This window comes from Semicossyphus pulcher, unplaced genomic scaffold (genome assembly GCF_022749685.1).
Source record: "Semicossyphus pulcher isolate SPU_LCO1_2020_fin unplaced genomic scaffold, fSemPul1.0.p SCAF_4, whole genome shotgun sequence".
NCBI classification, from domain to species: domain Eukaryota; kingdom Metazoa; phylum Chordata; class Actinopteri; order Labriformes; family Labridae; genus Semicossyphus; species Semicossyphus pulcher.
Genome location: NW_027211715.1, coordinates 23,969,582 through 23,995,846, shown reverse-complemented (window position 1 = coordinate 23,995,846; position 26,265 = coordinate 23,969,582). Strand labels below are relative to the sequence as shown.

At 43.1% G+C, this 26,265-nt stretch overlaps 1 protein-coding gene across 1 annotated transcript; it reads left to right on the top strand.

The window, feature by feature from the left end:
* Nucleotides 1-920: 920 nt before the first annotated feature.
* On the top strand, nt 921-26,265 carry mast3b (microtubule associated serine/threonine kinase 3b). The gene is made up of 27 exons (XM_069679340.1): nt 921-1,229; nt 4,453-4,541; nt 6,645-6,717; nt 8,629-8,649; nt 8,950-9,028; nt 10,274-10,431; nt 12,246-12,321; nt 12,581-12,790; nt 14,916-15,017; nt 15,538-15,670; nt 16,108-16,175; nt 16,818-16,909; nt 17,056-17,264; nt 17,408-17,546; nt 17,912-18,044; nt 18,157-18,322; nt 18,445-18,546; nt 18,780-18,902; nt 19,150-19,262; nt 19,560-19,726; nt 19,960-20,081; nt 20,181-20,381; nt 20,501-20,727; nt 20,930-21,052; nt 21,169-21,305; nt 21,600-21,784; nt 21,911-26,265. The coding sequence occupies exons 1-27, from the start codon at nt 1,144-1,146 to the stop codon at nt 22,963-22,965; spliced, it is 4,389 nt and encodes a 1,462-aa protein (XP_069535441.1). The 5' UTR covers nt 921-1,143; the 3' UTR covers nt 22,966-26,265.

Sequence of the window (26,265 nt, the reverse complement as noted above, 5' to 3'; positions counted from 1 at the left end):
GACAAAATAGTCCACAATAGCTTACGTAAAGTATATGTCACCATACATGCATTTTAAATATATAACATGCTCATGAAACTTTTTTTCTTTTGTCACTTAAGCAAAAATTTACCAAAATAAGTACAAATCATTTGGCAAGGTCTCAAAAACAAGCAACTTCCCATATATTTGGAAAAGTTGTATGTGTTCTTAATAACATGTTATCATTGGCCTATCATATTTGATCATATATTAACATAGGATAAATGAGCATTTCCACTGTATCTTCGCGAAGCCATGGTGTGACCCTGAAGATCTACGACCATCTCCACCACTAAACTGTAGTATACTTATTCATTACTAGTTCACTTCACATTCACTTACTCATCTGGTACAAAAGTGTCTGCAGGTTCACCCTACATTCAAAGTGTTTAAAAAGGAATTTTCTAAATGTTAATGCTTACATTACTGCTTAATTCTTTGGGTACATTAAGCCCAAACTTAAAACAAAATGAAAATATTGCTTGGAGGCAGCACTCCAGAGAACATTTGCTATAATTTTTTTAATCATCATTTTAGAGAACATTTGATTCCAGCTTTTGTAATGGAAAGATTTGCTTTCTTTTTGAGTTTGTAGCATTGAAATTTAATTGTTAGTAATGTATTGGACTGTTGGTCAGGCAAAGCTATCAATCTGAAGTCTTGAATATAACAATATATACACTTTAATTGTAAACTATTTTCTGACTCTTCATAGACGAAATGGTTAATTTAGCAGTTTTTCCAGCAACGACACGTAGAGCTAACGAGCAGCACTTGAACGCAGCATCAGGTTCCAGCTTGCTCACACGGATACACACGCCACCAGCAGCGTCTGTGTTTGGCTAAACTAAAGTGTGCCGCTGCAGTGTGGACTGTAATACGCTGCTGACTGACCGCCATGGAGGTGATGCTTCGGGGACAACAGGCCCGCGGTCAGAGAGCTTACCGGAGGATGTAACGGCAGATCCAGAGCCGTTGGGTCTTCACGAGGCAGACAGAGGCGGTGTGAATACAAAAGGACCCGCCGAGGAGCAGAGACGATGGTGGGGAGAGCAGCAGCAAGAGGAGCGGGTTTCTTCTCGACTTAAGCTTTCGGAATTCAACATTAACTTTGAAACCAGCATGTCGGATCCAAGTCACTGGTCTGCGGTGCCGAGCCAGAACAGGTCTCATTTTGTTCCGGGAGCGCTGCTGAAGCGCTCAAAAAGGTAGTTATCAAGAGTTGTATCAAGTCAAGCGAGTTTAACGGTTTATTTCTTGGGCTTTTATGTAAAAAAAATACTTCAGATGTGATTATATCTGTCGCAGCTGATCTTCGTGCAGTCGCAAACATCTTATTTAATGTAAATGCTTAGAAAGATAAGGTAACATGATGTTAAAACGTCCCCAACATGAGACAGCTTCTCTCAGAAAGCCGAGTCCTAGTTAACGTTAATCCTGTGGTTTCGGTTAAAGTACGAGTATTCACGAATTGATACGAAGCTTTTGTCTGGAAAATAACGACTAAAACTCAACCAACACAGCAGAAATGAATATTCTCAACAGTAAGTCACTCCAATAATTGAAGTATTTTTTATTTGCTGAAATTGATTCACTGGCTGTTGGTGTGATGATTATTGCTGACTGGAGTTCATAGTTAATTATTTATCATGTTTACTGTTAAATACCTGGATATACAACTTTCTGATATAGTCCTGGACACTGAATGAACTGGCTTGTTCATTGTGGACTAATAACTATTCGTATCATTGATTGATTTGTCATATTTTTTGTGATTAATGGTCTAAAAATGTAAGACTTGATTGAATTATGCCCAAAACAATCTTCAAGGGCATTTGCTGATGTATTCAGATAGCTAGTTTTCAAAATAGATTACTTTTGCATTCAATTAAAGCTGAGAAAGCAGCAGATTCTCTCATTGGAAAGCCGGAAACTGCAAATGAATTTTTATGACTGCAGCCCTTATGAAACATCCATCACAATTTAGCAGAGTCTGAGGTCTTAAAATCCAGTTTTTTGTTGAATAAACAGTCTAAAAGATTTCTGAATCGCTATAGTTATTCTCATTTGAGAAACTGGAACTAGACAATCTTTGTCTTTTTAACCCAGAAAATTACAAAAAATTAATTGAATATCAATATACTTGAATTTAACTCATCAGTTAAGCACTATTGTGGACAGCTCACTCTGGTGTCACGGTAAAATCTGCTCACTTGATTGTTATTTGTCAAAGTTTGCCCCTTCTTTTCAGAAACAGAGGATTATTTAGCACTCCCACCCTCCTTTTATTACTGCACCCAACACACACACACACACACACACAGACATCTTGGACATCTGTGGCTCAAGCTGGTCCTGCTGTTGTTGTTAGTGCACACGCTCCTTCCCGCCTGGAGCCTGTTGACAGAAGGTTTCCTCTTTATATTTTGGCTCTCATCAGTTTAGCACTTCATCTGATACGGCCATGCTGGTGTTGCATGCATCTGCCTGCAGATTAGAGTTGTAGTTACATAAACATTTCTCCAGGCAGAGCTGCTCCGAGGGCGGAAATAATCTCATGGGTTGAGTTAAATCTCAGTGGGCAGGGATAAAGACAACTCCGCTTTTCTAGTTAAATATCATGAACCCCATCTGAATTGTAATTTTTGCTTTTGCTTAAATGATATTCAGAATTTTTAGTCCGGCTTCTTGTTGAAGTCATCCTGTACAAAACTCCATCTCAAAGCTCATCATACATCAGGATTTGAATCTGATGAAGTTAAAATTGGACCTTTTTGTTTTTTTGAATTCTGAATGGCCTCCAGAGATAATCTCCTGCATTTGATGTGCATGAAAGACATGCAGACATAACGCAGCGACTCTGACTGACAGGAAGAATTACTCTGAACTTCTTCCTTGTCTGTCTTTTGATGTTGACTGACGGAGACAAGGAATTACAAGTGGAGCAAGCTGATGTCATAAAGTCTAGCACTCAAGTACTATCTAAAAAGACTTGCAGTGTCTTAAACTGAGCAGCGCTGAAATAATAGATTGATTTGTGTTTTGATAAAATTACAAATTTGCAACTATTTTTTTTAAGCAAAGATAGTTATGAATGCTGCACATTCTCTGGGTCTAACTTTTTAAAAGCATTGTTTTCTGCTTCTTGTTTAAATGTAATAGTAAACATAATGTTACTAGTAGAGTTCAACGCATTATTTCCACTGACACAGTTCACATTGTATTGACCAAACCATTCAGAAAAACTATTGTTTAGCTGAAGTCCTATAATTGAGTGGAAAAAACTGATAGTCATGTATGTTGACAAAGGACAATAAAGTCTGCCACTTAGCTCAGCTGGCTTTGCCATGCTTATGCAATTAAGGATCACCGTGCACACCCATGTTTACCTGGTTTGCAACAGCAAAATCTGTCCGTCTGTATGTAAACTGGTTTGCACACTTTTGTCTTCACACTGCATTAGTGCAGGGAAAAGATCAGTGTACTTTCTGTGTTAGCCTCAACAAATTTGAAATAAAATAACCTTTAAAACTTATGAAACTAGTGTGTTTCATAGGAATATGTAAAGATGAAGTTAAGTAATAAAAGCAAGCACTGTTTATACCCAGCCCACTGCATCCAAACACAGATGTGTTTGGGTCTTATTGAGGCTTCTCCAGTATTTAGATTACTTACAGCTTAGTGGATCACCGTCTGCTGCTTTAGAGGTCAAGTGTCTTTTTAATCTGTGTCATAAAGTCTTTTGTGTCCACAAGCCACAGAAACACACTTAAATACAAACACAGGCTAAAGCACTGCATGGGTTTAACAGGAAGTAATAGTCAGATAAACCTGCTTTGAGTCATTTCTTTCTACATTGTTCAGCGTAACTGGTCAGGGATGGAAAAGAAATCGCCCATGGATGCTAACATCGTAGCAGTGCTCCAGGAGACAGTTTCAGGCTCCTAATATCAACTTGGAAATAAGCTAATGAGAACTTGTAACTGAAGTTTGCATAAAATTGATGATGAGAACCAAAGCAATGCTGTGCCGGATGATTGGTCTGGTTGTGATGATGAGTGTAACAGAAACACTGCTACCCATTTGGCAAGAAATGACTGAAATGAAATATGCTAGTATTAGTTACCATGTGACTTATAAAAGCCTGTTTTCATCTTGAAAGAACTGCAAAGTATGTCACCTTAAATGCTTATAAGATAAATCTGTCAGACTGATTGGGTGCTTTTATATTTCATATTTCAAATCAACACATTACTTAATGAATACACTAATTACAAGAAGGGCTCTACTACAACAGATTTCCGTGGCTCACAGGTGATGACAGTCACTCACTATGCAAACCAACGCAGAGACATTTTCATACAGATAGTGATGATGTGTGTCGAGGCTGGCAGTCTGTTCACTCTCCCTCGTCATGTTTTTCTGCTCCAGCTGTCGCAGCAGCAACAGGAAGAGCCTCGGAGTCGGGACGCCATCGCCCACGCTGTCCCGGCCGCTCTCCCCGCTCTCTCTCCACACCGGTAAGATCTAATGTGACGTTTGGTAACCTTTAATCCCAGCAAGTCGCAACAGGCGCACTGCTGAAAAAAAAACATGTTAGTATTGGCTGCACATGGAAAGGCATTGTGCTCATCATCTCATAAGGGTTAAGACAAGTTGCCTAGAAAAAGTCCAAACTGTTGTTTGTTTCCTTGGCATTTAATTAACCTTTAAACTTGACTTTCTGGTTTGTATTTTAGCCATGCCCTGTAGAAACATGTCCTCACCACTGCAGCCCGTTGCATTGTTTACTTCCTGCTTTAGTACTTTCAAACAGAGCAGGATGGACTCATCTGTGCTAGTCTGCATGTCCATACTGTTCAGAACAGATTGAGACGTGGCTACATATGAGCCTCAGTCCGGATCACTCCAAATATGTTGGTGTTTTTGTATTATCTGGTGACACCTGACTTTAAATGGTAATTTCATCTCTTTTTGTCTGTGTTTGATTAATGACATCTTATTAAAGTTGCAAATGAACACACCATTGTTTCTCATGTAGCGTGCTACTAAAGTATCAGCGCCTCTCACGTTACTCTTTGTAAGCTGTAGGGCACCTTGCTGTGCCACATGCTCACTAATACACCATTAAGCTTGTTTAACACCAACTTGTAAGCTGCACTGTGTCCAGTATCAGGTTGCCACTGGAGAAAATGCTTATTGAGATAACCTTGAGCCAAAGTCATTGAATTCATTTTGGCAAAGTCAGGCACTAATGTGTGAATGTGATTGCCCAAAAATGAGGTTGATGTTGTGAATGATGACGTTTTAATGTCATTTCAGGACAGAGCTGTGTTGTGTTAATTGGTCAGGGTTAGAAGAAGCAGTATAATAGAAAAACAGAAAGAGAGGGGAGGTAATAAATCTACTGCAGAGTTGAAATTGTTGTGAATGGAGAAAGTAAAGTAGACTGAGTGATGGGCTACTAGATTTTTTAGGCTGACGCTCGTATAGATAACTGAGAAAACTCTGATTCCGATATATACTGACTGATTTTGTAATCTTTTTTCAAAACTGATTACATAAGCAAACAAGACTGATGTTTAACCGTCAGCTTGTCTGTCCTCCGTGGTGGACTGCTATTTCCTTACTTATAAGCAACACCAAAACCATCAATTTGCAATAAGCTAATATTTGACCAATGTATCGACCTGGCTCTAACTGTGATCATAGCATTAAAAGTAAGCCCTTTAAAGAGGCCCTGGCTCTGGACTGACACATGGGAAGTGCGTCATGTTTCTAGAGGATTGTTTTACGCTGTCATATTTTGACTTGGAGATGTTCACAGTTAATGTCAGATTAACTTTGCGTGCAGAAGGGTGCAAGATGTCTGCGGTATGGCAGTTTTTGGCCACTACAATAAGAGCAGGCATGATATAATTTCCACTACAGGGGAGACTTGATGTTCTCTCTAATTAGGTGGGAAAAAACGTGTCTAATATATCGGTGTCGAAATCGGCAATCGGCAAAAAGGGTTGGAAAATATCAGCATATCGGATATCGGCAAAAAATCCAATATCATGCATCCCTAGCTGGTGTTCCTCTACTCTCTAAAGAAACAACAGTGCAGACTGTGTGCAGCCCCCTAATGCCATGAAGCAGCTGCACTCTATGAAAAGAGTTTCACTCAAGAGCTCCTCATACCAGCAGTATGTGGATGCTCCCTTTTGAACTCAATCACACAGAGGATTATCTAATCACTCAGTGCAGTCAGCTTCTAATTGGGTCTCTCTTTTGTGTCCTAATTGGTACTCAACAACTTGCATGTAAACGAACCACGGTCTCTAGTGTACCCTGACCTCCAGACTCGAGTCTAGCCAAACTGGATGAAGATTGTTTGAAGATGCGATGCTGTAATGTTTGGAAAAACAAGACCAAGATGATACATCGGATCTTTCTGATGTGGTGTTTAAAGCCGCGGGGTTTTGCAATGATTATGGGGTTGCTGCGCAGACATGACGACATCCTTCTTAGAACATTTCCACTTGTTAATGCAACCATGTGGACTTCTGCATTCTATTTTCATGACTTTATTATTGCAGTTGTGACCAGTTCTGGTAGTAACTTTGTCTTTCCTCTTTTAGCTGCTAGCAGCCCTCTGGACAGCCCAAGAAATGTGTCGACCAGTGCCTGCCTCAACTTTCCATTCGCCCGAAGGTATGTCAACTTTGCTCTCCTGGATCCATTCACCTCTGGTGTGAGAAATGTGTTTTAAAACATCTGAAGGATCTCAGTAAAGGATGAAACCTTTTTGAACAGTTTATAAAAAGGTTACTGAACATATTGATAAAGGAATTTCCAAAAACTGCCATACTGTAGACGTCTTGCACCCTTCTTCACGCTTGACGGAAGAGGCGTGGTGCAGGCAGTGCGTGAGCACACTCGTGCCGAGTTAATGTCGTAGCATTACGTCAAACTTTTTTAGGGCATCTTCGAACATTAGGGCAGAATTAAAGGGTTGTTTGTCGGCGGAAAATATCGGCAGAAAAACGCCATATCTGTCGCTTTCAAGCTACAATCTGCAGATACCGATAACGTGCAGATAATATCGTGCACCCCTACTTTTTTTCAAGCTTAGTTCCTAGTGGCAACCATAACATACAGTATATTGTTGCTGTGTAGGCTATGTGGTAGAGGAAACACAGTGAATTTCTGAAGGTAGGGTACTAAGGAATAGTTAATTACAGGAGCGACAGTCATTTTATATTCCTGAGTCTATTTGGCTGCTGTTTACAAACCTGCGTCTGTGTCACTCGCTAATATGAACCTAAGAGGACAAACTACAAATTAATAACTCGGTGATTAAATCAAATCAGATGCGTGATCACACTCTGTGGGTATCCTGTGTGTGTGTGCTATCAGAGGCAGACAGTCTGGAAGCTGTAGAGAAACAGCAGCAAGGTGAACGAGGCTGACTCAGCCTGGAGCGTTCACACCTTCCCCCTCTGCCAGGTCTCCTTACAGCTGACTCCTCCTCAGAGTGCAGTTAGATAGAGGGTCCCCCCCCCCCCCCCCCCCCCCGATGCCCACCCGCACATCATTCAGCCCGGTTCCCATGGCAACACGCTTGTCTCGCTCCAGGCATTTGTAGCCGACAAGTGAGCAGTTCAGGTGCTTCGTTCTTAAATACGATCGAAGCGAGAAACAGTACACGTACGGAGCAAATGAATGCTTTCATCGGTTTAAAGCACATCATACATTAGCTTACCATACATTGAACATATGATACTGTGCTGAGTGAAGTTGTATGAATTCCCACACTGTCACCAAGTTTGTAAACAATGTTTTGTCATGCAATTCCCCAGGCATCCCTCATCTGTTTGTGCAGCAGTAATAAAGACTCAAAGCCATGCAGCACAATCAGTGACCCTGATAATTTCTGCTTGAACCTCTGGTTTTTATTATTTATTTAATGTCAGTTTTAATGAAGCACTTCGGCTGAAAAGTAAACAAACTCACTGAAATGATCAGTAGAAGTTTGTTGTTGAATGTTTCATAGAAACAACTTTTTAAACACTTACTGAGGCCTTGTCTTGTTGAAGTGTTCACATTGTGCTGCCGTGCGGGTCTGTTTTACATCTCTCTTTAAGATGTTTCCTCTTCAGTCAGTCTCTGAATAGATTTAAATCTCAATGTTATGGGGCCGTGGGGGCTTTCAGTTCACTTTTTAGTTTCCTCTGCAATTCTTTGTGTGACGAATTCAACGTTTCCTCTGCTTGTAAACAACATGGCTCATATAATACAGAACCTTCTGTTGGTTTTTAACTTCACTTTAGACGTATTTTGATTGTTTTTCTGTTTTCAAATCCAAATTTGAGACGGGCTCCTTTTCGCTGGCGGTGCTTCGAAGTGAAATTGTTGCTGTTATGTAAACTATATGCTCAAATTAATTCAGTTTGCTAGCTTCTCCATGTGTGAGGAGAAATGAAAACTGGCAAGGAAGGTAACATTGTCAGAACGAATCTCTCATCTGAATGCCAGGGGTCACAGGGTCACTTGCTCAAGATTCCCAAAACTCACTGAAGTTCTTTGCTTTTCTGTTTCTCTTTTCTGCTGTCGCGATCTCAGTCACCTGGCTCGGGCCGACAGGTAGCTTCTTTTCAAATTCTTACAATATGTCTGTTTGCTTTTAAAGCTTGTGCGTTTTATGTTTTTCCTGTCATGATGTGGGAAGGTTGTAGCTTGATTTTTCTTATGCAAAATAGCTGCTGTGAATCAGCGAGGACACAGACCCCTGTTATATAGGATTTGGAGGAAAAAAGACATTAATTTCATGCTCTCATAGTCACAGGACTCCTCTGTTGTTTGTTACGTAAGGACTCTCACATATGAAATGCTAACTAATGCCAGTGCTGAGGCTTATGTAACATGCATGTCCCTTTCTCTCAGAGCGGAGGGTCGGAGATGGTCCCTGGCATCCCTCCCCTCGTCTGGCTATGGAACCAACCCGCCGAGCTCCACTGTCTCGGTAAGTCATCCCAAATCATGGCACAGACGTCCCCGTCCCCTCCCCCCCCCCGTCGATAAGTGGCGGCCAGGCGATTCTAACACCTCGCTCAGCCCAAATAGCGCATTGAGGCTCATGCCAAGCCAGAGATGACAAACCGTTAATTGTTTTCCTCCATCATCTGCTTGGATTAGTCATCTCTCAGTCACTTCAAATCAGTGTTAGAAGTAACACACAGTGTGTGTGTGTGTGCATGTTATAGACCCGATAAATAAAATGTGGGGGGGGTGTATCTGCGCTGTTTGAGTTATTAGATAAAATATTTAAAATCACATTATTTTATGAAAACATTTCAACAAAACCTCACATCACATATTTCTCAACTTAGGACTTGTTTATTGACAGCTGTAGTAAAGCTGCTAACTTGTCTGTGAACTGGTTGGTTTTGTTCCGAGTATTTCCAACCAATATTTTGGGTTTCATTCACTTTCTGTAATCCAATTAGTGCCAGTTAAGGAGGGCATTGACACGGAGAATTTGAGAACTACTACTTAAAATGCTGAATTACTGTTCCAAGTTTTTGGAAGGATAAAAATAATCCAAAAATGCAGGTTGTCTCTGTCAGATCAGAAACTTGAGTGGGGGTGTTGGGTTGAGTCAGTGGTGGAAGTCTGCCATGTGCATCTATTATAGGGAAGTTTATTGGGTAGACCCCGGCACAGGCCCAGAGGTCAGCGGGGACAATAGAGCTCTTCAGCAGCCCTCGCTGCCCTCTTTATACTGAGGCATTAGAAAGACTTCACAGATGCCGTCCCTCTGGCCTCTCTGCTGTTCAGGACACATGGGCCGCATAATTAAACAGATTGCCGGCAACGTACACAGTGTCCTGATCAGTTTGAAAGGAGTTCAATGAGCGCCGTAGTAGGCGGGGAAAATAACTTAACTTGGCCTCATTAGACTTCCACTGTGGCAACTGAGGCTGGATCAGGTTAGTTTGTGAGGTTGGTTTCTTTTGTCCTCCAGTTCATCAGAGAGGTTCTCACAGTCTAACCTTATTGAAGTATACAATATATAAAGGCCCAATATAAGAATTAAAGTGTGTCATTTTTATTATTATCCCATTTTTAGAGATCATCATTCTGTGTAATTATCAAAACAGTTTTTCCGCAAATAATACATTTGGCTTGTGTTTTCCTTAAAATAGTAGCAGATGAGTGTGAAGATTTTAACCTGTTGGCTGATGGATCCATCTCTTTGTGTCCGCAGTCCTCCTCGTCCTCCCAGGAGCGTCTTCACCAGCTTCCCTACCAGCCGACACAAGACGAGCTGCACTTCCTCTTCAAACACTTTCGCAGCACTGACAGCATGGCCGACGAAGACGGGCGGCCCTCGACGGTCATACGACCTCGGTCTCGGAGCCTCAGGTAGCTAATCGAGGGTTGGCAAAATATGTGATTCCTTTTAGAGTCACTACCAAGTAATTACTGCTCATTGCGTCAAATGATAAGATAAAAACATTGAATCAAGTGGTCTTATGAGCGGGATAACCTCATTCCTCTAAGCCAGTAATGATGTAAAAATGCTGCAATAAACATTATTATAGATTAACTTTGGGTAGCAGTTGCTTGTTTGCACCGTCCATGAGGTAGGGTCATTATATACTGACTGTCAGATGTCTGTGCATCAGTATGAACAAGACAAACTCACAAGCACACGCAGCATTTGGCGTCTCGGATTGGTTACACACGGCTGTTGGCCGGCGGGCGGGTGCAGATCTCACTGCAGACCTGCGTGCTTCTGACAACTTTGTCTCTTGGCTCTGCTGTGCGCTGTTTGTGCGATGCCTGCGTGCTCTGTGTTCTGGCACCGTGGTGTGCAGTGCGTGGGCTTGCTAGCTAACGGAGCGCCTCAGGGACCTAGCTGCTGAACTGTAGTTAAGGGTGGGGGTGGTTTGGGGGGGGGGGGGGGGGGGGGGTGCTTGATGCAGAGAGCCAGGGTGAGCTGCAGCAGTGTGTGTTGGGCAGCAGCCATCCGCTCTTACAGAGGCGCCTTTCATGACAAAAACAGGCTTAGGGAGCCTGTTTGCATGTGATAGGTTTTCCCTCCATCTGTTCTGCTTGGAGCTTCATCAAGCAAGGTGTTTTTATAAAAATACACCCGGCTCATCGGCCTAAATGCTGAAGTGGTGTTGCAGTAAATGACTAATTGAGTGATGTTGACTATTCATAATGTTTAGCCAAGAAATATCACTGCTGTCAGAGTAAAAAAACATCTGAATGAGAATCATCAAAACTGCTTTACCCGCTTAAGAGCTTCGAATGTTGGCTGAGCGTGCAATAATGCTTTGGCAGGATGAAATCACATATACGAGTGTAAATGTCGACCTCAAAAATCATCTTTCAGGCAAACTCAACAAAGAGCTTATTATTGATGTGTTTATGTTTGGATTGACTTTTGGTCATCTCTACATAACCATGATGGCCTCGATGACATAACCACTTTCAATGGCAGATCAATAGAATAAATATAATTAGTTAAAGGAGCAATTCTGTCCGCTGGTGTTCTCTGTAATCAATAGAAGCAATAATATTTGAAATTGGCGCCATAGCTGTGGAGAAAGTTGTACAAACAGCTTGTGGTTTCGCCCATTCTACATTCCTACAACACCCAGCGTGCATTGCGCCCCTCCCTCTGGGAGGAACGGCCCAGCGAGAGACGCTGGAGTGAAATACTACCGTTTTCCAGTCAAGACGTTGATCGCTGCAAGCAGTGGCTCAGAGCGGTACAGAATCCGAAATACGATGAATACGTTTCAAACCTGACGACTTTGAACGAGAAACGACATCGGAGGCAGGCGTCCTAGATTGAGGAAGTGTAGTTTAGCTAGCTCCCTGGCTGTTTTCCAGGGCCCATTGGAGAAGCGGATAGCGTCTCTCAAAGGCACAGAGCCACATAGCATTTTTTTCCTACCATAATGTCATTAGCTCCCCATAATAGCATGATAGGACTGAGGTTGAAAATCAGCGAACTGGCCCTTTTAATTATTAAATTGACTTGTGTCAGGGAACATGTACAAAATACATTATCTAAAGCAAAGTCTATCATCTCCACTATATATGGACAAACAGCCGACTGATACCCACACATACTGTATGTATACACGCACGCAATCAGACACACAATCAGTGTTTCTTGTTGATACACTAAACTCTAATGTGTTGTTTTGTTTGTGTTGCAGCCCCGGGCGTTCAAGTGTCTCCTTTGATAATGAGATCGTTATGATGAACCATGTTTACAAAGAACGTTTTCCAAAGGTACGCACTCTCCATTCTTGTAGCTTAGACTCCTTACATCTCTTTTGTGTCTCCTTTGTGTTATTGTTGCACACGTGTTGTCCCACCTGTATAGCTTTTCAGGCTGTAAATCTCACCAGGTGGCTAAGTGACAATGATCAACAACCATATGAATCCACCCACAAACATTCTGGACATTTGGTGATGAGAGGAGTAAAAATCATAACTACAGGTCCTTAAATGATTTAACTGTGTGTTTGTGTGCTCTCCCTTACTTCAGGCCACAGCCCAGATGGAGGAGCGCTTGTTGGAGATTATCACCCACTGCTCTCCAGACAGCTCCCTCCCGCTGGCCGACGGGGTGCTGGGCTTCATCCAACACCAGTTGGTGGAGCTGGTCAGAGACTGTCTGGACAAGTCCCAGAAAGGCCTGGTGACTTCACGCTACTTCGCCGAGCTGCAGGAGAAGCTGGAGAAGCTGCTTCACGAGGTGGGGGTGCCAGCAGGACTCATGTAGACTGAGATATTATGTTGGTCAACAAGGCTTTGATAGTGATGGACAATCAACTTAAAGCTGCAGTATACCATTAAATTAAGTATCAGCTAATGAGCTACCACATGCGAGCTCGCCGTGTGGACAAGAGGATGTGGTGAAGTTATGAAAGGGGATTGATCGAGCCGGGACGCAATCAGGCGCGCCACTCAATAACCGTCTGATAGCTGAAGGCACACACAATAGATCTGGAAACTGTCAGAGATGGTGAACGGTCCTTTTGTAACAGATCCTATCTATGTTGTGATAAAATGTTAGTTTCTATAGCAACCTCCTCCCCCTGTTCCTCTGCATGCTGTCAGACAGAAGGCATGGCCAACTCGCTGTTTCTCCAGCTGAACTGATAAGTCTGTTCCCATACAGTGGAACAAATGGCGTCACATAAACTTAGAGACCCACTTTGTTTAAAAAGTGTAACAATTTAAGTCAACTAAATATTCTGTTATCCTCTCAGGTGTGATCTGATGTATGCAGTGATTCAAATTAGTTTCCGTCTGGAAAAGCTGCAACATTTTTGTCTCTGTTCCCAGGCAAGCGCGACCAGATAATCAAAGGGACAGATTCAGTTTTTTGGGGGGAAGAAGGATGAAAAAAAAACCTCCTGAGCAATGCCTCCTGATCAACTAGCTTTATTGAGGACTATATTTTAACAGCGTAATGAAGCTCTTTATCTTCAACATCTACAAAACCTGTAACCTCATCTTTAAAGTGATAATCTCAAAGATTTTCATTTAAATAAATGTCTGTTAGATCACTATCTATCGATGGCCCACTAATGAATTAATTTGCAGTATATAGTATTGTTACAGACCGGTTGTCTGTGGCGACATTCGCTGAAACAATCACAAGCGGCGCCCAGTAAGTGACGCGTTTTCCATCACCCAGCAGTGGTTGGTCTGCCAGAGAGGGTAGGCGGAGCTAAGCGGCTGCTTTTCCGCTCTCTGCAAGTGTTGCGAGTAAACAGTAATCTACTATGGCTGAACAAACAAAGAGAAGATCGATGACTACAGATACAACTTCAACAATAAGTGAAAATCCAAAGAACAAGAAACAAATTCGACGCTCAGATGAAGGCAAACAGTCTAAAAAGGAAAGTGACCGTCAGCGAGGAAAAACAAGAGTTACAACCATGGACATCCGGTTAAATTGGAAAGTGTACTTTTATCGCCAAAGGTGCCGCTAAAAAGAACGGAAAGATTCGAGATAACGTCTTTAAGTTAGACTAAGCAAGACATGTTTAACATTTTTAAAAACAAAATCATCAAGATAGAAACCCCCCTGAAAGAAGAGGATGATCTGTGGGAATGGTTGCACACACACAATAAAATAGAAGTACTGTATATTCTTACACATCCACATTTTGATATGTTCCATGCATCATGTGTCTGGCATGACCACATGAACTCATGTTTAGCTCACTCAACCCCTGGGAAATTAGCATGAAGACGGTGTTGAGTCTTCATGCTAAGCTAACCACTACTGACTATAGCTTTATATTTGACAGAGAGGACACATGGGAGTAGAATGTATGTTATGGTCCAGGCTGCACATGCAAATGCATGGTATTCCCACAGCCTCTGTTTCTGTAGAACAGACTGCCACTCTGGTTGTTTATAATAAAGGCCGCGGATGACTCATTAAGACTCCTCCCACCTCCCCTTTGTGATTATTCTAATAATTCCTCTTGGTTTAAAGTGATGTCTTCTCTGACGCACTTCTGCCAGGCAGCGTCTGCTTTCATATTTCTCTTAATACTGTCCCCATCTGCTTTGAACAGACTGTGTTCAATATTTCCTATTTCCTGTTTCAGTACTTAACAGTTCCTCTGCCGGAGTATTTTTTTTCAAGGGACAAAGAAGTCATGTTTCTTTACAAAAACACGTCTTATTCACAATTTCATTTGAAGAATTTAGGCTCAATTCATTTCTATACACGTGTTCTGGGGATTTTACCGTATGATTTTAATCTGTGTTGATGTGTTTCGTTTTCTCTCGGGCATTTTGTGACGAGCCAGTTGGATTAGAGTATTGCATAAATAAACTGCTCTCACATGTTTTTCCAGGCCTACGAGCGCTCTGAAAGCGAGGAGGTAACCGTCATCATCCAGCTGGTGAGGAAGATCCTGATCATAATCTCTCGGCCGGCTCGACTCCTGGAGTGCCTGGTAAGCTGAGGAGGAGAAAATCTCTTCCTAATTGAAAATGAGATTACGTCGACTGAAACGAGTCAGAAGTCAGGTCAAGTTTAAAAAGGCCTTTAGTGAGAATCTGACCTTTACTGTTTCTTTGAAAGTGGAAATATGTCACTAGGACATGAAGCCAATCAAATCAATTTTACTGTTTCAGTTCTCTACAGTAGATTATTGTTCCCTCTTGAAACAGCTGTCAGTTAAATTATTATTGAGAGTAATTGAGACTCTGTCAAAACATTTTGTGAAGCCAGAGGATCCCAAATGAAAACCTATTCACTTCTACCATATTGTTGTACAGTAAAAAGGCTCAGTAGCAGATATAATAAAGCTTTAGCAGTTAAAACCCAACTATCTACATGCTTAAACAACCACGAGAGTTAGTTTTAAGAAAAAGAAGAGATACTTCATTAATCTCCGAGGGGAAATTCAATTTTGTCCGGCAGCGTGACGGCTTCACTCAGCCCGCATTAATGAGACTTGATGCTGTTGACAGGAGTTTGACCCAGAAGAGTTCTATCACTTACTCGAGGCCGCAGAGGGTCACGCCAAAGTCGGCCGGGGAATCAAGACGGACATCCCGCGCTACATCATCAGCCAGCTGGGTCTGACACGGGACCTATTAGAAGGTAAATGATACTTCAAGCTTTACACTCAGTTCAATCTGATTCTCTTATTCTGAACAGGTAGCAGGTGAAAAAGACTTTTTATTGCAGTCTGGACCTCATGGCTTTGTGCGGTAACATTGGATCTGAAGACATGCAACTTTCATGTCCTTTCAAATGAAAGTGTGTCGGTATTGCCATGGTAATAAGAGGTCATAACTCAGCCCTGTAGATGAGATGTGTCATCATTCAGAAAAGAGTGGTCACAAGGTATTCAGGCCTGTATAAAGAAGTATACAAGAAATATGTGCTCCTGTACAGCTGTAATACATTTTCAAGACATGACAACCCTCACCATCTCTGTGTGAAGTAAGGAAGAGGAGGATGAGTTGAAAGTGGGGGTTGAATATATTTTGGAGCAATATGAAACAATGTCTCTCTCCCTCTCTCTGTTTCTGTAGACATGGTGCAGCTTGAACAGTATGATGCCAGTCCTTCAGTGTCAGTGGAAACAGATTCTCATGTGGAGGTAAACTTCCACTTTCATTGTGACTGACTACCCGTGTGTGTGTGTGTGTGTGTGTGTGTGTGTGTGTGTGTGTGTGTGTGTGTGTGTGTGTGTGTGTGTGTGTGTGTGTGTGTGTGTGTGTGTGTGTGTGTGTGTGTGTGTGTGTGTGTTTGCACAGAATTTCATATGGAAGACAGTAATAAGAATTATAACCATTGCGGATTCTTAACAAAATAAGAGTCTCTCCAGGGGATAAGGACATGTATGTCTTTGCGGTTGCCAGTGACCCATTTAAGTATGAAACGGTAATGAAAGATAAACTTAGAATTACTTTTAAATTTATGACTGCAGACTTTTACCAGCCTGCATCATGATGTACTAACGGTTATCATAATGGTTATTTTCGACCAATTTATTTATACGTATCGAAATCTGTCCAGACTGCTGCAATGACACAATGGCGTTTTCTGCTGCGTCAGGAAAACCAATACTCACAGGTTGTTTTTAACACAAATGAACCTGTGTCAAACTGGTGCGAGTAACACAAGGTGAAAATTAGCTTTTGGTATGAACGCAGCAGAACAATAAGTTTTCTATTGTGTTTTATTTATTTCTTTTATTTTGAAAAGCCATTGGCTTAATATTTCTGCTCCCTCCCTACAGAACAAGGCCCCGCAGACCCTGACTCCAACTCGAAGGAAACCTTTTGAGAGTGATTTTGAAACGATCAAACTCATCAGTAATGGAGCTTACGGGTAAGAGGATTGTTTTAGCTATTTTTACTTCAACCACCCGTCTCTGCACTCGTTTTTAATGAGAATATTTCTTTTCTTGAAGTCTGTTATTTAATGCTAAGAGTGGCGATAGTAAGGCTTAACGTGGCTCATGTGGTTCTTGACAGGGCCGTGTATCTGGTCCGCCACAAGGAGACCCGCCAACGGTTTGCCATGAAAAAGATCAATCGTCAGAACCTGGTCCTGAGGAACCAGATCCAGCAGGCTTTTGTGGAGCGAGACATCCTAACGTTTGCTGAGAACCCCTTTGTTGTCTCCATGTTCTGCTCTTTTGAGACGCGACGTCACCTCTGCATGGTCATGGAGTATGTGGAAGGTAGATAAGAGAACGACTGCTGTGAATGATCCATACAATTTAAGCTTTTGGCTACATTTACAGTAAGCGGTTATGTAGAGCTAGAATAAAAGAGAATTAGAATCCGTCCAGGCGACAAAAAAATGTTTTTCTGTTTCTTCGAGGTGGAGACTGTGCCAACCTGCTGAAGAACATGGGCCCGCTGCCTGTGGAAATGACACGGTTGTACTTTGCTGAAACAGTCCTGGCCCTGGAGTACCTTCACAACTATGGCATCGTGCATCGGGATCTCAAACCTGACAAGTGAGGAAAAAAAACGACTCCCACTTCAATTCTGTTCGAGATTTTTTGCGGAAGACCAGTAATGTCTGACCCAGATTGATGTTATGTAGGAATTAATACATTAAAGGCAGTATGAGAAGCAGTCTTTGTTGCTGTTTGTAAACACACCAATCAGGGTTAACCCACTTATTTTGAAAGGTTGCCGCTCATTCTGCCTTTTAAACTTCCCTAAATGACAGACTGGTTGAAGCACATTGGGAATTCAGACTTCTTTTTATATTTCAATCTGGTTACTTCAAAGTTTTATCCATGGAAAAATAAATTACACCTTAGTGGAAAAGTTCTTATTTTATCTCTCCCTTTTTGTCCTTTTTTCCTTCCAACAGTCTGTTGATTACGTCCATGGGCCACATCAAGCTGACGGACTTTGGCCTGTCTAAAATTGGCCTGATGAACATGACCACCAACCTGTACGAGGAACACATGGAGAAAGACACAAGAGAGTTCATTGACAAACAGGTGACACTTTCTCACAGACAAAACACGTTTGCATACCAGACAAATTGCACGTCTTTGTATCGGCAGCTGTTTCTTCTCTCTATAACTCACCTGTGTTGGTTTGCTTGTGCAGGTGTGCGGCACGCCAGAGTACATCGCCCCTGAAGTGATCCTCAGACAGGGCTATGGGAAGCCGGTAGACTGGTGGGCGATGGGGGTCATCCTATATGAATTCCTGGTCGGCTGTGTTCCCTTCTTTGGAGACACGCCTGAGGAGCTTTTTGGACAAGTTGTCAGTGGTGAGTCCAGCATGAGAGTCCATTAGAAAACATGATATTGTATAAAAAAACCCAGAATTTTTTAAAGGTTTATTTGAAGGTTTTATTTGTGATTCTAAGTCTGGCTTGTTTTTCATCTGCAGATGATATCATCTGGCCAGAAGGAGACGATGCCTTACCGGCAGAAGCCCAGGATCTCATCACCCGCTTCCTCAGACAGAGTCCTTTAGACCGACTAGGAACAGGTACTGCTCAGTTAAATACACATGCTGTTTGATGCAGACTGGCACTGAAAAATTAGGCTGATCGTTTCTCTCAAGCCTAAAATCCTGTACAAGAAGTTTTTGTAGTAGTTAAGATTTAAGAAGACTTTCGCTTCAACATAGTTATGTTAATAAAGTAATAAAGTACCTTTTATCACAATGCTTTTAAAACTTAATCCTGTATTTGATCGGCTGTGAAAACTGTGTGGTTGTAGGCGGAGCCTCAGAGGTGAGACAGCACCCCTTCTTCCTGGGTTTGGACTGGAATGGTCTCCTGAGGCAGAAAGCTGAATTCATCCCTCAGCTGGAGGCGGAGGACGACACCAGCTACTTTGATAGTAGGTTACAGTTCAGATTATATAAAGCTTCTTATTAGTGTCACATCCTGACCTCAGGCTTAGAGAGAATGTGGGTTTTCATTACACTGGCTCTACTGGAGCGACAGCTATGAACAGCATTTGCGGAGGGCGTAGATGACCTCTCTTGCTTTATTTTCAAATATATAACAATTTAAAAATTCTGGTACAAATTAGTTGTGTAAATTTCTCTGAAGTAAAGATTGTGTTCTCCTGTTCCTGTGTTCAGCTCGTTCAGAGCGTTACCATCATTTAGCGTCTGACGAGGACGAGGAAACCAACGATGAAGAGTCTTCCTTGGAAATCAGACAGTTTGCTTCCTGGTCGCATCGATTCAGTAAGGTAAAGGCAACTAAAGAAAATGAGGTTCTGATTATGTTGCAGAATTTAGTAAAAGATAACCATTGCCAGGTGGTCCCTCTGTGTTATCCTGTAAATTAACTCCAGTTTCAACAGCCAGTCAGAGTCCAAGAGTCAGACTGACACAACAGAAAAGAACCACGTCTGTTCAGTGCTGTTTACATAACAAAGCCATGTGTTTACAGAGTGGATGGCCTCTAGTGTTGCTGCTGCGCATCATTCAAAAGCTCTTCAGAACTCTTCTCCGTTCCACACCAACTCTCCTCTTTAATGTTTCAGGTTTACAGCAGCACAGAACATCTGGCAACGCCATCCAACCTGAGCTTCTCCTCTGACCGCAGCCACAGCGAGGACAAGGAGGACCGCTGTGACATGGGAGGACCCAGTCTCTCCCCGGGCCCAGCAGAGGGCGGTGTGGATCGCAGACATGCGGGACGCATGGCCAGGTAGGAACAGGTTTCATATGTGTCAAACAGCATACCATTAACTGTTTTCACCCTGTTGTTACTTTTTGATGCGCTTTAAGGCCTTTTTTTGTTATGATTTGGGCTATTAGCATTCTCATGTGTCAGAACACAGCAAACGGTCAAACACACAGGCTTAGTGCAGGGTTGTGTGATCGCTTCGAGTCTTGTGCCAGTTGATTTACCTGTCCAACTGGTCTTTGGCTGTTTCTTAGCCTTCGCCCTCGGGCCTCCTCCAGCTCCTCCCAGTCTGAGAGGAGCACCAGTCCTCTGGTGATGAGCAGCACGCACAGCCTGGAGACAATGCCCCGCTTTGCCCTCTCCACGGACGATGAAGGTAAATCCAGAGTGCTGTGTTTCTGAAATATCTGAACACCTATCAGTGATTCTTTTAGAAGCATATTTACCTATTGTTTACCTTTTGTGTTACCTGCAGCTGAGGTGGTTGTGTCAAACCTTCGGAGGATCAGGATTCGCAGCAACAGCACCGGGGCCAAACACTCGTCCCCTAAAGAACCGGCCTGCCCTCGACGTTTCGGTAACCAGCTGGAGACGCCGGATAGACAGAGGCTTCCCTGCGGAGGCAAGGTTCCCAAGTCAGCCTCTGTCTCAGCCCTGTCACTCATCATCACTACAGGTACGGAAGGTCATTTTTTTATAGCACAACAGTTTTTCTATGAAGAGCGGTTTCTGAGGCAGAAAGCTGTTGATGTCTGGTTAAAAATATATAGAAAGAAAAACGGTTCTTTGTTTTAGATGACTCGCCCGGCGGCCTCCAGCCCAGCCCCATCTCCCCGCGCTCTCTGTCCTCCAATCCTTCGTCCCGTGACTCCTCCCCCAGCCGGGACCTGTCGCTCAGCCCGGGCAGCCTCCGGCCTCCCATCGTCATCCACACCTCAGGGAAGAAGTACGGCTTCACCCTGCAGGCCATCCGGGTCTACATGGGTGACAGCGATGTCTACACGGTGCATCACATGGTGTCGGTGAGTGTCACAAGACTTAAATCTGGGTCTTCTAAGCTAGATACACAGCCTTCAGTAGTACTTGTATGTTTTGAATGTCATGCGTCCATGTGGAGCTTCATTCTGCTGACAGCAGACCAGAAGTAATAGGTATTAAATCTGGGTTATGTAATGCTCAAATGAAACTCCTCTTCTCACACTCACTGTGCTGCTGCTTTAACAGAGTGTGGAGGAGGGCAGCCCAGCTTACCAGGCAGGTCTCAGAACTGGAGACCTCATCACCCACGTGAACGGAGAGTCCGTCCAAGGCCTGGTCCACCCTGAGGTCTTAGAACTGCTCCTAAAGGTACACAGCTCAGTCTGACTCCTGTGACATGCTGTCACTTAGCCTTGTGTTCTATTTAAGTGCAATTTAGTCCTTGACACAGATTAATTGTTCTATGCTTTCTATGCAATGTGCAGAGCGGCAGCAAGGTGGCGCTACAGACTATAGCACTTGAGAACACGTCAATTAAAGTGGGTCCGGCTCGGAAGACCAAACACAAAGGCAAGATGGCTCGTCGCAGCAAGAAGAGCAAGAGGAGAGATAATTACGACAGGTGAGAGTCCGAGGTTTGGTTTGCATCGCAGTCTCTGCTGCTCTGCTGCTCTGCTGCTCTGCGGCGTTACTCATCTTTTGTTTACTTCTAGAAGTTGGCAACATGTGAATATCATCACAAAAACAAACCTGCAAACTCAGTGCTCTGTCTCCCTCTAGTGTAGACACTAGGAAAAAAAGCAGTTTAAAAACTCAGGATCCATGTTGATGATAGTAACAGAATCTTTGCAGGGCCATCAGAACAAAGAATAGCCCTAAAGTTGTATCACATATCCGACTATCCTCCTTCTTCCAGGCGACGAAGCATCTTGAAGAAACTCTCCAAGCAGAGCACGGTGATGCACAGCAGCCGCAGCTTCTCCTCAGGTCTCCACCACTCGGTTTCCTCCAGCGAGAGTCTTCCAGGCTCCCCGACACACAGCCTCTCCCCCGGCCCCTCCACGCCCTGCAGGAGCCCCGCACCTGACCATCAGGCCTTTGGTGAGCACAGTTTGTCTTAGCAGATGTAGGATTTTGCTTCAGTAAAAGGTGTTATAGTTGCATTAACATCTAAGGGTGGTGGCCTTTTTCTACATCTTGTAATGTGCAATATTTGATGCTTTCCAGAAAATAACTCTCCTCAGAGCACGTCTCCTTGCTCAAGTTCTCCCAGTTCCCCCGCTGCACACATCCGGCCCAGCTCTCTGCACGGCCTTGGCTCCAAACTCAGCACGCAGCGCTACACCAAGGTGGGCCGCCGGAAGTCGACCAGCAACATCCCCCCCTCGCCCCTGGCCTGCAACTCGTCCTCCACCCAGCCTCTTTCCCCACAGCGTTCTCCCTCTCCTCTCTCAGGATTTGCCAAAAACCTCCACACCTTCCACGGCAAAACCCTGTCCCCACCCACCATCGTCAGACACATTGTGCGGCCCCGCAGCGCAGAGCCGCCTCGATCTCCTCTGCTGAAGAGGGTGCAGTCTGCTGAGAAGCTTTCCGGTGTTTACCATGCTGATAAGAAGTCGTACGCTCCCCGCAGGCATACGTTGGAAGTGCCGTTTTACGGTGAGGCAGACCTGCTGGGAGACTCTGAGGCAGAGGGTGCCTGTGGAGGCTCTTACATCGGGGCGGATCACAGCAGGCTGGGGGGATACATCGGCAGCCAGAGGATTGAACGGTCCGAGCAGCTGGTCGTGATGCGAAAGCTTAACCTCTCAGAGCGGCGAGACTCCTTTAAGAAACAGGAGGCGGTGCAGGAGGTGAGCTTCGACGAACCAGAGGAGAAAACCAGCACCACAGTGACCGTGACAACCACGGCTCCAGGAGCCCAAACACAACATCAGCAGCAGCAGCACAGGATGGCCTGGGTGCTGACCGGACCCCAAACCAGTGAGGACGTGGAGCTGGAAGTGCCGGTGGTGAGGAGGTTCACACTGGTGCCTCAGATCGCCGTGCAGGGCTCCACGGAGAGCGAGGAGCAGGACGAGTGGGAGCCGTGTTCAGATGGAGAGGAGAGCATCGACAAGCCCGAGGTGGAGGTGAGCGTCACTTCCTTTCAGCCTCAACAGGCGGGACGCCTGAACGCTGAGAGCAGCTGCAGTCAGGCAGCAGGCACGTCCTCTACCGGTCCTCAGGTCGGACCGGCATCAGATTGCAGAGAGAAAATGAACAGAAAGGCCATCTGAGAAAGTGACATCTCACCTCATCCTGCATTTCAACTGCTCATATCTTTGCTTTCAAGTCTTTCTAAAAGCTGCGGACTTGCTTACAAACTCGTCTTGCCGAGAGAGAAAGAGCGGAGGAAGTTTTTACTTGAATTTTGTAATTGTAAATATTTGCCTGGAGGCATTGCAGACGTTCTGTTCCTATTTATTACATTTGTAAACTACGATGAGTTATTCAAGGGAAGGAGGTAAGTTCTCATTGGTTGTAAAGCCAGGGCTCAACATTTTTGTATCCACGCTGTAAAAATGTGTTTTTATGTCTTTTGAATGGATCGGGATTTTTTTTATGAATGTCTATTTTTTAAATAAATTGCTGCAGTACAGAGTAGTTTGATAATGCTGGGAGAAATTGTCGAAGGACCAAAAGGTACGAGAAGTCTTTTCAGAGGCTGAAGTTACGTTTTTTTTCCTCTCATTGTCAGTGCAGCTTCCAATGGTGTAATACTGCGATTATTTAGATCTCCATAAACCTAAGAATGACCTTTGGTTCACACTGTGAGCAACATGATTTATGTGTCATTTTCTGATCACCTGTCAGACTGTAATATACAACTACAATCCTAATTATCAGCTGCTTTGCATCGGCCTTTAACAGCACTCCATCCTACAAGAAAACATTGAAGCTTCCAGGCACTAATTAGCATGCTCGTTAAACAATCATATTAGCAGGGGATGCTACAAATGGCATGAAAAGATGAGGGTGGCCAATGTGAGAATGAAAAGTACTTCCACTGACTTGTTGATCATGTTCCTTGCAGTGTGGATTCATGGTCACAGCAGCAGTAGAGAGTAGAATCTGTTATGAACACTCGATGAAGCCGACTCAAAAAGGGTATCATGTGCCATGCTGTCAGTGCAGTGTCCTCTAAGCCATATCTTTGAGAACGGAGATGTCAGTTGAAATCACTTGTATTGTTTGTGATCTCAGAATGAACACGATTCTAATGTTTTTAATATCGCAATCTTGACAACATGTAAAAACAATGAAGTTCTGGATGATGCAGAACATAACACTCTGCTTTGTGGCTACTCTAAAGTGATGCCACGTAAAAGTTAAGCATGCAATTTGCAGGGAAAACATTGAGCGGTAAAATCAAAGTCTTTGTCGTCTTCTGAGCTTCAAGGGAATATCTTTTTGTTTTTGGTATTTATTTTTCTGGTCTTTCCTTACTTATAAGATATTTTGTACCTGGACATGTGTTGGATCCTCGTGTATTTTTGGAGTATTTTTCCTGAAACTGTAGCGTTTGTTTTGTTTTTCTCACGTGCATGCAAGAGAGGACATGCATAAGAGACCTTATCCTACTTACTTTACGGTGTAGTGATGTTTACATCAAGGGGAAAAGTGCACTAATGTATTTTGACATGATTTTTGTAGGTGAATGTTGAAAGTTAACAGAAACTAGCAGAGGGAAACCCTTACATTGAATCCAAACCCAGGGCTTCTTTGAACAAATGTTTGATGTCTTTGTATCGTACAGATATTGATGTATTTTTTGATAACAAGTTGTGTGTTTAATTCCTGATGTGTTGAAGGAGATAATATGCACAATGACAATTGAGGCTCAAGGATTTTGGGAAGTTTGGCTAAACTGAAACAGTATTTCACATTCAGTACAAACCGGATGCACTTCACTTTTTTCCACTACAGAGAGTTTTGAGGTTTATCGTCTTCTTTGTTGGTTGCTGTTTCTGGATTTTGTACCATTTTTCTCTCAAGTCATCTGTTTATGAAGCAACAGAATTAAAGTCCTCCTTCAAAAAAACACCCTACATCTCATGCTGACGACCTTACGGATGCTGTGATGTCAGTCAGCTGCCCACATGATCGGAGAGGTTATTTTTTCAGTCTGACAGAATTGTTTACACTGAACAAACATGCTATGTACTGTACAGGCATTTTATATCCTATGGCTGTATGTGATGAAACTCCTCTTTGATACAATGGAAGAATACAACACTCAAAGAAGTAACATATCTGTTTTTGTTTTGTTCTTTGAAAGCGTTCATTTAGAGTAATTGAGCACCAAGCTGAGAAGCTTTAGTGTTTTACATGCAATTAAAGGTATAATAAGTAGGATTTTTCCTTGCATTTAGTCAACAACACATTCAAACTGGGCCCCTCCTCCTGGGCTCTTCGTCACCAGAAGCTCACTCTCACTCTCTCGTGCGAGAACATGCCCACCCCGCCGAGCTATCATCGATAGCATCAAGGTTACCTTTGCGCTAGCATGCTAACCGCCGGTTACCTTTGCGCTAGCATGCTAACCGGCGGTTAGCTTGTCTTTCCCGATTTGAAGCGCCTACCTGCCCAAAAGAAAGAAGGCCCACTCTGCATCGCTGTGATTGGCTCAGGGAACCACAACAGCGTACCCCCTGAAAAAGTCCCTTGCAGAGCCAAACAACAGAATAGATGCAGAGGGAAGGGTCTCACAAGGGTCTGCATGTATAGAGGCCCAAAGGTGATGATTTATATTATCTTATATTTGTAAGTCTATATTTTATTTTTCTAGGAAAATCCTACTTATTATACCTTGAAAGTACCTGCTTTTGTAGATGTCATTCAAAGGAGAAACACAGTTTTGGGCTAAGGGATGAAATGAGACTTGGATATAAAAACTACATTTCCACTGGAGACAACAGATTTGCTGTTCTGTATATAAGCATTTTAAAAAGATGTCCTACAGGGATGTAATGCTGCAGAGGGATGATTTAAACAACTACTGTAGGTGTGTTTGTTTATAAGATCACAGGATAAAAGTCAAACTTCAACAATGATTTCAACACTATTTGCACAGTAAGGGAAAACCTGTACTTTTAGAAGGCTTTATAGTGAAAGAATACATCACTAAAACAGAAAATATGCCAGTCTTGCTTCCAAAATGATACAGGAGAATATTAATATACCTGGTTTCTTATTTGGATGTACATGTAGTCAATGCTTGAATGATTTCTACTGGTTGACAGTCTGTTTTTCCTCTGTAATGACACGTAACAGTGATGTGACTGTTGTAAGGTATAAAAACTTCAACCACTGGAGCCCAGAAAAGATTCTCAGCTGGTGTTAAACTCACTCTAAAAGAACAAGCTGGCAGGTCAAACTGTTGTACATGTGCACGTGTTCTCCCGTGAACTCCTCTGTTCAGTGCATGCTGCATGAAGACAAGCACACATCTGTAATACTTGATGCATGGTATACTGGCGTTGTCGCCCTGTACTGTGTTTTCTTGTGCAACAAATAAAATTTGTATTTCTCTTTGA

Excerpts from the sequence above, each read along its gene's own strand:
- mast3b (XM_069679340.1), top strand. The coding sequence starts at position 1,144 with ATGTCGGATCCAAGTCACTGGTCTGCGGTGCCGAGCCAGAACAGGTCT. Across the intron at positions 17,547-17,911 it reads CGGGATCTCAAACCTGACAA|TCTGTTGATTACGTCCATGG; the intron begins GTGAGGAAAAAA and ends TCCTTCCAACAG. Across the intron at positions 21,306-21,599 it reads AGGAGAGATAATTACGACAG|GCGACGAAGCATCTTGAAGA; the intron begins GTGAGAGTCCGA and ends TCCTTCTTCCAG.